This window comes from Dreissena polymorpha, chromosome 10, assembly GCF_020536995.1.
Source record: "Dreissena polymorpha isolate Duluth1 chromosome 10, UMN_Dpol_1.0, whole genome shotgun sequence".
NCBI classification, from domain to species: domain Eukaryota; kingdom Metazoa; phylum Mollusca; class Bivalvia; order Myida; family Dreissenidae; genus Dreissena; species Dreissena polymorpha.
The window spans coordinates 77,222,297-77,236,102 of NC_068364.1; the positions used below are offsets into that span (position 1 = coordinate 77,222,297).

Below are 13,806 nucleotides of genomic sequence, written 5' to 3' on the forward strand. Positions count from 1 at the left end.
GGTCATATGACGTTATTTCTATTTTTAGTACCATACCATGTGCTCAGGTATATTTAAAATTCAGAATGACTTTTTTTGGTAGTTAAGATTATTCTTGCTTGTTTTGTAAACAAATTGTAGTGTAAATACAAACTCAACGTGAATATTATTTTAAGGTACCTGATTCACACTGAAATCAGTCTTATAATCCACCAGACGTAAGTTGTTAATCAAAAATAATAGATTTCACAAAACGAAAGTAATGTTTACCATTTCAGCATAAAATGTCAAGGTCGATCCGAAATTATCCAAATGAAAACTTGTCACGTGACAAAGCGATAATGGCGTCAAAATTGTGAATTTCAGACTGATGAGAGTTATTTTCATCTATTGTAAGATGCATTCGAAACATTTGAACCTAAAGATATTCCTTGATGCAGTAATTTATATTCATTCACCAATATATCTAGAAATGTATCCAAGAAAATGAGCATTCTTTGATTTATAGCGTGAGATAAGTATGTTACGACTCTGGTTGACTTTCGATACGGGGTTAGCTTCAGCGTACAGGTATGTCAATACTATATAAACTGTACGCTGAAGTTTCTGAAATGATTTCTTTACTCTATTCCTTAGAGTTTGCTAGAAACTAAGTATTTAGAACTGTAAACTATTAACTAGTAACAATGAACGTAACAGAGTAAACTGAGTGATCCCGCAAATAAGGTTAATAAAAGAACTGTTAGTAATCAACGTCTAATCTCAATGAATTCCTGCCAGAAAGAGACCGATTCGCGCCAAGAGCACAGATATAATCAACTCGTAATAATCGCTCAGGGTTACAATCCACTAAACCCATAAATCACAACACTCCTCCCCACTTTAACTGAAAAGTTTTCGGCCAGGGGTGAGCAAGAGTGACTAATGGCATTTTCATCATTTGTTGATCAACGAGAATCCTAACAAATGCCCTTCTCTTTCTGTGGAACCTACTTTTCATTGGGCAAAGAAGCCCTAATGATCAAATTCGCCTCTGGAGCAACTGTGTGTTGGACAATGAAGCCCAAACAAATGCTCCTGTATCAGCTGGATGATTTCCTTTGATCTGTTGGCAAAGAAGCCCCAACAGATTCCAATTCGCCGCTTGAGCTGCTGTTAGTTGAGCAAAGAAGCCCACACAAAAGCTCCTGCATCAGCTGGGTGATTCCCTTTCTTCATTGGGCAAAGAAGCCCTAATGATTATTAGGCAATGGTCACTGGTATAATAACTCAACAAATCAACACCTGGTAGTCCAGTCCTCAAAAACTTTGGTTCAGGTTGTTGGGCAACCAAGCCCATACATTAAACCCTCAGTCCATAGAGCCTTATGGCATTCTCTGTAGTCGCTGCCAACACTGCCTCCACGGACACGTTCCTAATGTCCGCCACAAGTCGAGCAGCTCTGTGGATCTGATTTGGTGAGGACCACTTGTTTCCTGGCAAAGGGAAATACGGCGCATCCGTCTCTAGGAGCAGCCTACTTTCATGGATACGTGTGACTGCCTCCTGTTGGTTTCTGTCGAACCTTTCTACCATGTTGGTAAGACCAAAATAGGTTTCTGGGAAAGCCTCCAGCCACTTCTCAACGACGTAACTGTCTCCAGAGAAGCAATGTAAGTGCATTCGTTGAATGCGAGAGACAGACTTCATTCTATGTAGCAACAGCATGAACGCGGCCGTACTACTGTCTCCAGGCATACCACGGCAGTGGACAACCAGGACATGTCGCTGTTTCAATGATGGCAACAACCGGTCCACTAGTTGGAACTGGTGATGCCAATCTTTCTCTGGCTCCGTCAGATCTAATCCAATCTCTCCAAACCCAACGACACGTTCTTTCCCGACCAGATGTTTCATGTGACCAATCCAATCATCCAAGGTCTCTTGTGACTGATTGGCCAGACGTGGATGGATTCCTATAGCAACGCCAACTGATGGGGGTAACCTGGCGAGATATGCGGCCGAAGGAAATGTAGCCGGATCACAGTACACCGCAACTCCTCCTTTTAGAGAAACTCTCTCTTCCTCCGCCACTGGTCCCTTCTCCAGGATATCTTCAACCGGGCCATCTGTCCGCAATCCCAACCGCCTAGCCAATCGGTCCGGATGGAAATGACTATCCACAGCCTCCGGGCCTACGGCAAGGGCTGTTTCCACCGCTGAGCCCTCAGGAGAACCGAACGTTTCTATCCAGTACTTCCTCTCGTCCTCCTGAAGGGACGCAGCAATTAGTACTAAGGCTTTCCAATGAACCAATACAGCCGGACTGTTTGGTGGGACCAGCTGATATGTTTCTGGTACCCGAACATTCAGGAAATTACAAATCCCGTCCATGGCTTCCTTCTGAGTCTCTGAAATTTCTGTATTGTCCTTGCCATCAAGCAGCTTCTGCATGGCCACATGCTTGACTAAGTCGTCAAGGGTAGCCACTTTGCTCAAGAGCCACGTTGCCGCCTGCCTCAGTGCTGCAACACGTCTTCTTACCACTGCAACCTCAAATGCCGGTAAATGTTCATCAAAAACCCCCGGTATGTGGTACTTGTAGGCGTGCAGCTTCACAAATCCAGTAGGACCGGTACATCCTGGAACCACACATGGCTTATACCCTCTTCGAGTCTGGCGCTTCATAGGACCAGAACTGGCAACAACAGACGATGACTCCCCAAGGACCTCATCTTCCCTCCTTCTCTTTCCCGGGATGGTAACAATTAACTCCCCTTTCTGGTTTTTCTCAGCCACTGTTCTCGAGACTCCGCTCGTGGATGGGCGAACCACAATTGGTTGATGAGATCCCTGCCTCCTTACTTCAACATCAGGTCTTTGTTTATCTCTGGGCAAAGAAGCCCCAACATGTCTTGGTTTATCTGTGGGCAAAGAAGCCCCAACAGGTGTTTGTTTATCTGTGGGCAAAGAAGCCCCAACAGATTCCTTTGACCTCTGTACCAGTTCTTTTTCAGCAGGTCTCTCAGCATCCGTGAGCAAAGATGCCCCAACACACGCGTCTGACCTCTGCAACGGTTCAGCTTGACCAGGCATACATCCGCTCTTCTCAATGGGTGAAGAAACCCGAGCAAGTCCAAGGGTTTTCACTCCCTGCAACAATGACACTGTCCCAAGACTGATCGGCACTCCAGTTGTTTGGTTCATAAGTGGCAACAAACCTCTTCCGACGCCGCCCTGATACAGTCCTGCTTGCTTCGCCTCAGGCTGTTCCTTCACGGAACCCGTAGAAATACTCGACCGAGGGCTTTCCAGCAACTTTCCTGGATCCGAGCCCAAGTCCATGTCGTCATCCGATGTAGACGCCAGCAAGTTTTCCTCATCCAGCACCTCGTTCCCCAAGTATCTCACGGTGGGAACACCCTCACGGATATCCCGCCTGTTCCGGCTGGAATCATATTCTGGGACTACCTTGGAGACCTTAGCCTGAGGCAACTTCCAGACATTGTCGCTGATCCACTGCCTGGAGTACGCCTGGTACACATCTAAGCTCGATGCCAACCTCATTAGCCAGTTTTTAGTGGTCTTCTTCACAGTGAATGTTGAAGCATTTATTTTCCCGTTGGCCATCGCAACCATCTCCATAAGCAGCTCCTTCGCCAGTTGACGATCCGATCCCGCCAGAAATACCAAGTCCTTGGCAAACTGGTCAGGATTTGGATGGAGCCTGCCTTTTCCCAGGAGATTTCTAACTTCTCTTTCCATATTTGCATTGTTCGCCATTGCTAAAATAGAGAAAATAACATGATTAGTTATTACCCTTACACACAGTGCATCTGTACTTGTCTATGTCAAGTGCGTCAGTCGGTGAAACATTCACACAAGACCCATGATACCAGGTCTCACAGAAATCACACATGATCATAAATCGTCCACCCCAGGGTTCACGGCACACACAATGACAATCTTCTTCATCAGCACTCACAGGAGAAGAATTCACACTTGAATCTCTTGTTTTCTCCTGCGTAACCCACGCAGGTAACTTTCGATCCCTGCATGGCATCATCCTATCATGGTTCACCACTAACAAAGAGTTCCTGGTTTTGACACGATACAGATACGCTGATAACTTCTTTACTATCAATGCTGGCCCTTTCCATGGCGAACACAACTTCTTGCACTTTCCTTTCAGCACCGCCGTGTCCAGCAGATAAACAACATCACCTTCCGCATATGGCCTTTGCAGCACCCGGAGATCATAATTCCGTTTCATTCGCTTTGAGGAAGTCTTCAGAGTACCCCTAGCTACTTCATGTGCCTTCTGGATCTTTTCCACCAGATTCGAAACATATTCTTCGGTGTCTGCACACTTTTCTGCTATGTTAGGAAACATCAATTGGGCAGGGGTATTCACTTCTCTCCCCAACATTAACATGTTTGGGGTAAAGCCCGTACTTCTATTAACCGAAGCCCTGATTGCACCTGCGATTTGCGGAATATTTTCATCCCACTTGTCCTGTGCTTTTCCTATAAAGCAGCGCACTGCATCCATGAGGGTTCTGTTAAACCGCTCAACTTGTCCATTTGAAGAAGGTCTGTATGGCGTGGTCCGAGACTTGTGGATATGGAGTGCCTTGCACACAGCCTGGAACAAATTACTCTCAAAATTCCGACCTTGATCCGAAAATAATTGGAACGGATATCCAAACCGGGAGAAAAATGTATCTATCGCCGCCTTTGCAGTAACCTCGGCTTTCTGAGAAGGCAGTGGTGTGCACTCAACCCACTTGGTAAACTGGTCAACCATCATCAAGCAATGTTCATTCCCTTGTGCAGTCTTCGGCAAGGGTCCCAGAAAATCAATATGCACACGCTCCATTGGCGCACCTGCTTGATATTCTGTCAGGGGCACTTTTCCATAGATTTTGTTCTTCTTGTTCCGATTACATACGTCACACGTGAGCACATAACTTTGCACGTCCTTAGCAAGATGATACCAAAAGAATTTCTCTTTAACTTTTGCCTTTGTCCTGGCCACACCTTGGTGACCCGATGAAGGAATGTCATGATGTAGTTCAATAACTGTCGTTTTAAGGCTGTCCGGAATAACCAATTCCATATCACCTGAGCCCTCCTTCGACTTGAACACCACTCCATCAACCAGTCTGAAGCATTCTTTGTTGATCCAGAAAAACTTCACCTCTGCATTTGCGATAAACAACTGCCCTTCATCCGGCTCTAAACCGTCCTTAAGCCAATCCCGAAGGAACATTAAACTATTATCTTGCTTTTGTGCCTTCTCCAGCTCTTCATAGGAGAAACCCCAGCATTGCAGCTTGCCACTATCTGTCACATCCGACACGAACACAGAACATGCACAAACGTCCTCACAAACAAGTGAAACACTAAAACTAGAGTCATTGTTCACTGGACCCTCTACTTTGATGGTTGACACTCTGTTTTGATCCAGTTGTCCGGGGCAAGTAAGCCCACTTTTACAACTGGCATCACTTGTTGATGGTCTCATAATCTGTTTCCCTCCAGGATCCCAGACAATGTTGACCTCCATGGATGATAGATATTCAGTGCCATCAGGGAGTAAAGGAGACCCACCTGATGCACTATTGAACTCTGGGTGTAAAGGAAACCCTCCCGAGGCACGGTTCAACTCAGGGGGTAAGGTAAACCCACCTGATTGCAGCCTTTCACCACTTTGCACAGTATTCACCTCCCGAGCATTAATCGCAACCTGGGACTTATTATCCTGTTCAGAAACAGCATCTTCCGCTTTGTGTGCGACTGACAAACCCACCGCTTCATCCACTTCCTCTGTGAATTGGCTCCACTGCTTATCAGCACGAACACAATACGCGCAACCTCCACAAGGCAAGTCCCTTGGCTTTACACCGGCCACATACAATGGACAAAACGTCAAACTGTCCGGAACACGTGAAAGTCCGTCGGCATTTCCATGCTTAGCCCCAGGTCTATGCTTAACCACCATGTGATATTGCGACAGTTCCTCCATCCAGCGCGCCAACTGTCCTTGTGGGTCCTTGAAGCGTAACAGCCATGTAAGACTGGAATGATCCGTTCGCACTGTAAATGATCTTCCCAAGAGGTAATACTTGAACTGTCTGGTGAAACAAACAATCGCAAGTAATTCTTTCCTTGTAGTGCAGTATTTTCGCTGTTCCGGTGTCAACGAGAAGCTGCTATAAGCTATAACCTTTTCTTGACCCTCCTGTACTTGACTCAGCACACCGCCCACACCAACATCTGACGCGTCTGTATCCAACAGGAATGGATCCTGATTGTTTGGTAGAGCAAGGACTGGCGGTTCAACTAAAGCCCGTCTCAATGCTTCAAATGCTTTTTGTTCTTCGATGCCCCATTTGAACTGATTTCTGCCCGTCAATGCATACAACGGAACTGCTAGATCTGCGAAACCCTTCACGAATGACCTGTGATAGTTTACGAACCCTAGAAACCGTTGCACATCTTTCGAACACTTGGGCTCTGGCCAGTCCGCTACAGTCATGGTGTCCCTTGGGGACATTGTCATCTGGTTTCCACTGACTATTCTCCCCAGAAACTCGACTTCTCGCTGGAAAAACAGACACTTCTTTGGCTTCAGCTTTAACCCATACTGCCTGAACCGCAGTAAAGATTCCTGCAGACTCTGCACATGGTCCTCGAATGACCGTCCCATTACCAGGATGTCGTCCAGAAATGCCAAAACTGTCTTCCAGGTCAGTCCTCTCAGTACCAGGTTGACCACTCGACTAAACGTAGCGGGCGCGTTCGTGAGGCCAAAACCCATCCTTACGTGTTCAAACAGACCATACTTTGTGGTGAATGCAGTCTTCTTCCGGTCTTCATCCTTGACCTTCACTTGCCAGTACGCTGAATTCGCATCGAGTTTAGAAAACCACACATGCCCTGACAGCGTATCCAAACAATCTTCCACTAACGGCAGTGGAAAGCTATCCTTCACTGTCACATTATTCAATTCACGATAATCTATACACCAGCGGACGGTACCATCGCGTTTCCGTATCAACACCGGTGCTGATGCCCAGTCACTGGTCGACTCCTGTATCACACCAGCATCTACCATTCTTTTCAGGTGTGCCGCCTCTTCTTCAGCAAAACAAGCAGGCGTCCTTCGAATCCTTTGCTTAACTGGCTTCGCTGTACCTGTGTCAATTGAATGTTCAATGTGATTGAAACTCCCAAGATCATACTCGTCTTTGGCAAAAACATCTTGGAAATTACACAAAAGTTTAGCCAACTCCTTTGTCTGTTCTTCATTTAAACCGACAATTGACTTAACGTACATTTCCTGTAAATGGCTAGGCACCTCCATCGATCCTTTTTCACCCTGGTGGTTACACAATTCCCCTTCCTTTACGGTAGAGCAAGTGACATCAGCAGACTGTTCACAAAATGGATCCTCTTGAAACTCTGAGCACTCATAAGCATTTCCAATGATTGAACCTTTCTTCAAAACACGGTAATTCTCTGTAGGGTTTATAAAACTCACCACAGGGCAATCACCACCATGTCTAACAACCCTGGGCACAACCAACTTCATATCCCTCTTTGGCTCCACAAAGTAATCCTTCATCTGAACACTCATATCACACTTTAGTCTGACCACGGAGTTTGGTGGAACCACGGTTCGTTTCGCGATGGTCACTCTCGCCACCACCGGATGGCCATCCTTGAAATGTGTATTCAGTGGGATATGTTCATTATTGATAACCAGTGTATCAGATTTCAGATCCAACAACACTCCCAAATGTAGTAAAAAGTCATGTCCCAGAAGCATTTCATCACTGATGGGTGCTACGTATAACCGCTCTTTGAAAGTCTGTGTGCCTATCTTCATGTTAACAGGGTGGACAATAAAGCCCAACAGCACTGTACCATCCGCCATCTTCATATTCACATCTTTCAACTTTCCTGGTTTACGTACAAATTTGTCATATACCGTTGATGACAAGATGCTTATTTCAGCCCCCGAATCTATTCGTGCAACTAGGGACACACCCTTCACTTCCATGGAAACGTAAGACGAACCCGCTCGTACCACATTGACCGAAACAATGTCTTCTGAGGGAACCTTCTCGTTTGAAGTCATGTCGTTTTCTTTTAAAAACGTTTGGTTGACATCTGGAATAAGACTCGAAACCGCAGGAACCGACTGCACTGGAGGAGGACAATAAGCCCCTACCTCAAGACATTCTTCCTTGTGATTGCCACTCGCCTCTAGAGAAGAAACACATACATCCGAAACTGGATTAGAAACCCCAGGAACCGTCTGCACTGGAGGAGGACTATAAGCCCCTACCTCATGACATTCTTCCTTATGATTGCCTATCGACACTAGGGAAGAGACGCCGACTTTCACATTGCGTTTATGTGCACTCTTATCAGGACTAGAAGCCCTTGAAACGAAGTGCACGCTGGGTCGTTGGCCATTTACTTCTTTGGGCGGTCTGGATTGGCCGATGCCATCTGCCCGTTGGAGTTTAAAGGACTCCTGCCATCTCCGGATTTTCCCCAGTTCTTTGTGGTAGTTTTTTTAGGCTGGGTACAATCCCTCTTAAAATGGCCTTCCTCGCCACATCTGAAGCACAAAAGGGGCGACCCTGGTGAACGTGGCTGTGGAAATGTCTTCCGCTGCGAAAAGGACTGTACGGTTGAGGTTAACCGCTCAACCATCTTTTCCAGGCGCGACATCCTGTCATCCTCACCCGACACAGCATTCACAGCGTACTTTGATTTTCGGTTGCCATCTACAGCTTGTGTGACATATTGATGATGCCTTACTAAGTCCACCGCCTCCTGCATCGCACGGGGACGCTCAAAACAAGCATGTTTTCCTGCTTCCCTGTCGACACATCCCTGGCAAAACTTAGAAATTGCTTCCTGCATGCAGTGCTTTTCTGGCAGGTTTCGGAAAGCAGGAGTTGCCAAGGTCAACACCCTATCAGCCCAATCCTCCAGGGACTCTTCTGCTTTCTGCATTGCCTGCTGAAACTTCACTCTACTGGTTTCCGTCAACTCTTTGGCACCAAATCGACCTTCCATTTTTCTCATAATTTCAGAAAATGAAAACATATCGCCCATCTGTGTCGTGATGGCGAAAAAATCCAGTGCCTTCCCTTCCAAGCACCAATTGAGATAGTCTCTACTTTCACTATCATTCCATGAATTTACACTTTTGTAACTGTCAAACTTTTGTTTAAAAGAAAGCCAACTAGACTTTCCATCAAATCTTAAGTTCTTAGGGAGTTTCGCTGGATTACCCCTCTTTTCTTCCTTTCTCCTGCGTGTCCTATACTCTCTCTCAGAGTCTGAGTCACTGTCCGTGTAATAAAACTTGGACCTGCGTTTGTGGCTACTCCGATGATCAGAGCGACGTCCTGAGTGATCCCTATCACTATCATTGTCTCGCGACCTTTGTCTACGTCTTCCACCGGACGACCTTCTCCGGTCCTCTTCTGGTGAGCGATCATCCGAACTACTTCTCCTCCTGTAATACTCTTTCTTTTCCTCACGTCTTCTGGACGGAGACCGATGCGACCTTCTTGGGGAATAGCCTCTGTCACTAGAGTTATGACGCCTTTCTTTACTGCCACGGCGCTCACCTCTATCTCTTGAACGGCGCTCGCGTCTTTCTTTATGCCTGACACTGTGATGAGTCGTATCAGACTCATATCGCCTTTTTTCATGGTACTTCCTGTCTTCTTTATCAAGTCGGGTCACATCTTTCTGAACTTTAGTGACAACGCTTATACCAGGACCTGGCTTCGTGTTGACAGATGGGTGTTTATTGTTCTTACTAACAGGAGGATCCGGTAGACTATCTGCTAGCTCCAGATTACCTTGCAGGGCATTTTTGAGGACCTTCGGCTTTACGGACAGTTGAGTCGCGAATAAACTCTCAAGTTCCGTATTTTTCTCTTTCTTAAGAGATCCAACTTCTGCAGAACTGATCAATTTCTGGATGGGATGGGGCAATTGGAAGCCCGCAATCCCTTTCTCTTTCGTAGAAGATCCAACTTCTGCTAAACTCATCAGTTCCTGGACGGGATGGGGCAACTGGAAGCCCACAATCCCTTTCTCTTTCTTAGGAGATACAACTTCTGCTAAACTCATCAGTTTCTGGACGGGATGGGGCAATGTGAAGCCCGCAATCCCTTCCTTGCCATTTTGTTGTTCATCTCCTTTGTGGACATGATGGGGCGACTGGAAGCCCGCAATCCCTTGCTTGCCGTCTTGTTGTTCACCTTCAGATACAACATTATCATCCGCCATGTCTTCCTTGCTGAAATCAATCTGACCGAACAAGTCAGAAGTTTCATCATCCAATATCTCGCTCAACATATGCATGTCGAGGTAACCATGCTTTTTCCGTTTCCTCACAATGTCGCGTGCCTGCTTTTCAGACACTCCAGGTAAGGCCATTAACTCTTCCACATCCGCAAAATTTATGCGTACTGACATTTTAGAACTTTCACAGTATTGAATAAGATTAATAAAACAATCCTCAATCACACTCAATACCCTTTAATCCTTTTAAATATTTTTATTCAAATGACACAAACAGTAAACAATATCTATGACCTTGATGGCCCACCATACAAATATACATGCACACAATCTATATGACCACTATAACCCACCTTAAATTCCCCAAAAAATGTACCCCATAGAGTTGCTTACATGAATTTTAGTCACTAAAAGCCCACCATAGAAAACAGTGCAAATGTCAACATAAATGACAAATAGTCAACAATATCTATGACATTAATGGCCTACTATACAAAGGTGAATGTACAAAGTACTTATGACCACTTTAGCCCACCTTAAATGCCCCTAAAAGTACCCCAAAGAATTGTTTACGTGAATTTTAGACAATTACAGCCTACCATAGAAAATGGTGCAAATGTCAACAAACACAGGCTAACAATTAGAGCAAGTTAACAGATGTACCTGAAAAATAAAATTCCAATAACCATGCAATTAAATTAACAAATTGATAATAAGCATGCACGTTAAAGCTTGAAAGCGAGATAAATCACGCCAACAGAACCAGTAATGCAGGTTTGTCTTACCCCAAACCAACAATTACTTAACAAGGGCGTTTAGACCCTTCCTGTGCATTAATGTACCAAATACACAGAAAACCCTGATTGCAAAACCGCAAACAGAACAGGTAAACAATAACCAGTCTTACCTACAACAGCGCCTGAAAATCAAATCAATGAGCACAACACGCTGATGCGCTCCAGTGAAATGAATGTCACTATCCGTCCGGCAATGTCCGTCCCTTTTTCCGTCCGTCAAAGACAAGTACAGATGCCGTCCGACGAACAAATCCAATATTACACTCAAAATGTTTTAATTAATGAGAAATAATATTAACCGCACCCGTAAAACTAAGGATTTGACTTTGCTATGAAAAATACCCCAAATTTACTGTATGCTAACCCACTGTAAGTATTCACTTAATAACCCTCTTTCTCCCCAATCGATGTGTTAAAGTCTTGACACACCCCAAAATTAGAAATCACCTGACCCGTAACCTGTGCAAATTCCACACCCTTACCCGTCAGTAACCTGTGATCCCAATTTTATCTAATCCAAGAGCCTTAAACCCACACTGAATGGTTCAATCTATACCTTACAGTGAAACCCAAACAAACTTTGCAAACCTTTCTGTTGAGATGCTGCCGTCTTCAATCTCTACCAGAATCTGCCTGCGTCCCCTGGATGTCGTCAAGTTATTGGACAAGGAAGCCCACAATAACAAGCACACAAATGTCGAGCAAGGAAGCCCTGAACACAGTCACAGATGTCGAGCAAAGAAGCCCTGAACACCAGCACTTTCACAGATTGCAAAGTTCGTTTGCCGGCTAAATACACTAGCCGCAAGATCCTGAACTCAATGAGAAATGTCCTAACTTTTGAAAATTAACACGAATTTCTTCTTTGAATTTGTTTTTCTTTTTCCTCGTCGCCAATGAAATGATTTCTTTACTCTATTCCTTAGAGTTTGCTAGAAACTAAGTAATTAGAACTGTAAACTATTAACTAGTAACAATGAACGTAACAGAGTAAACTGAGTGATCCCGCAAATAAGGTTAATAAAAGAACTGTTAGTAATCAACGTCTAATCTCAATGAATTCCTGCCAGAAAGAGACCGATTCGCGCCAAGAGCACAGATATAATCAACTCGTAATAATCGCTCAGGGTTACAATCCACTAAACCCATAAATCACAACATTTCTTTAGCTAAGTTAGTGTAAAATAACCTCAAACATAAATTGAACGTATACGAAGCCGTCAGTCAATTGAACGCGTATTTGTGTACCGAAGCAACCCACTAGTAGTTTTATCAATTAGAAAAGTAAGAGAATGTTACCTTTTCATCTGGAAACTGTTTATTTTCATGTTAGATTGGTAGACGATTTCCCGCAAAAGGTTATAAATCTAACCTCCTTTTGAAGAACGTTGCTTACATCTTTAACAAGTAATAATATTTAAGTCGAGACGGCAAGTTGAGTCGGTCTCAACTGAAATAAGATTTGAAGGGATCTTTTCACAGATTTTGGCATGTATTAAAGTTCACCATTAAATGCCTTTTATTGATCAATTTAAACATTGGATCCAAAAAGCTGCAATAAAATACTAGAATAAAAAAAAGTAACCCTCAACAGGGCTCGAACCACTGACACCAGGAGTAAAAGTCTAAGGCTTAGACCACTCGGACATCCGTGCTCATAAAATGAATGATGTATTTTATACTTCATATAGCAATCCTCGTAGTGTCACACAATATAACGACAACAACAGAACTATCCAAATTAGTAAATCGTTTCGCGTTGCAACGTTTTATTATTTTCAGGTTTGTAAGTCGTCAAAAGATGCAAATATTGGATTTTTAGAGCATGTTAAATGTTCAGTATTACCGTTTCCTCACAAATATCATAACTACAACGAACATTTGCGTATCTGAAACCATTTTTTGTAATTTGTCAAATTACCAAAACCGGAAAAGGCCCCCTTAATAGTATAATACATGTATATGTATGTTTAATTTAATGGTGACAGAAAAATTGCGAACCGTCTGTTCTTTTTTCTGGGTAGGTTTTATTACGCCACATTTGTCGTGTATTTACATCGTCGATACTCACGTTCGGTGATACCTGCTATTCATCTTGAAATCGGTGTATGTTGAATTTTGCCTCGCTCTGGAAAAACTGGTCTTGATTCAAGTGCGTAAAGCGACGTCCCAGATTAGCCTGTGCAGTCGGTCTGTGATTAGCCTGTGCGGGATTATCTAGAACGAAACTTTTCGCACATGCATTAAGCCCCGTTTACCCATAGCGCGGCGCAATTCTAATGGCCGTTTTCAAAAAAGTTTGGGACATGCGGAATACGCAACATACCGATTTAATGCAACGGCATTATGAGGTAAGTCTACAAAGGATATATGCTACAAGCACACATCTATACCAAATCCAGATATATTTTCCGATTTGCTATGCGGTTTGTTGGCATTTTTTTCGGTTAACATTTTCTTGTTCAAAGTTTATGTTTAGTGTGTTTACGATCTGATGCTTTATGTAGAATCTAATCGGATTCTTAATACACACAAAAATAAAACATACAAAACTGGGACAACTGGACATAATGCACGTGCTTCCAGCACGTGGGCTAGGTGTGGTTCCATTTTGTTGCACGTGGAAATGTTGAAACGCAATTTAATTCTATTTTTATTTAAATTTATTTATTTTAGGAGGGTTCTTACATAAGGAAAACATAAAAT

At 44.0% G+C, this 13,806-nt stretch overlaps 1 protein-coding gene across 1 annotated transcript; it reads right to left on the reverse strand.

The window, feature by feature from the left end:
- Positions 1-585: 585 nt before the first annotated feature.
- Positions 586-12,253, reverse strand: LOC127846888 (uncharacterized). Its single transcript, XM_052378305.1, has 2 exons — positions 11,689-12,253; positions 586-3,744 (listed from the first exon to the last, which is right to left on the reverse strand). Exon 2 carries the CDS (start codon positions 3,740-3,742, stop codon positions 1,322-1,324), a length of 2,421 nt encoding a protein of 806 aa, XP_052234265.1. The 5' UTR covers positions 3,743-3,744; positions 11,689-12,253; the 3' UTR covers positions 586-1,321.
- Positions 12,254-13,806: the final 1,553 nt, after the last annotated feature.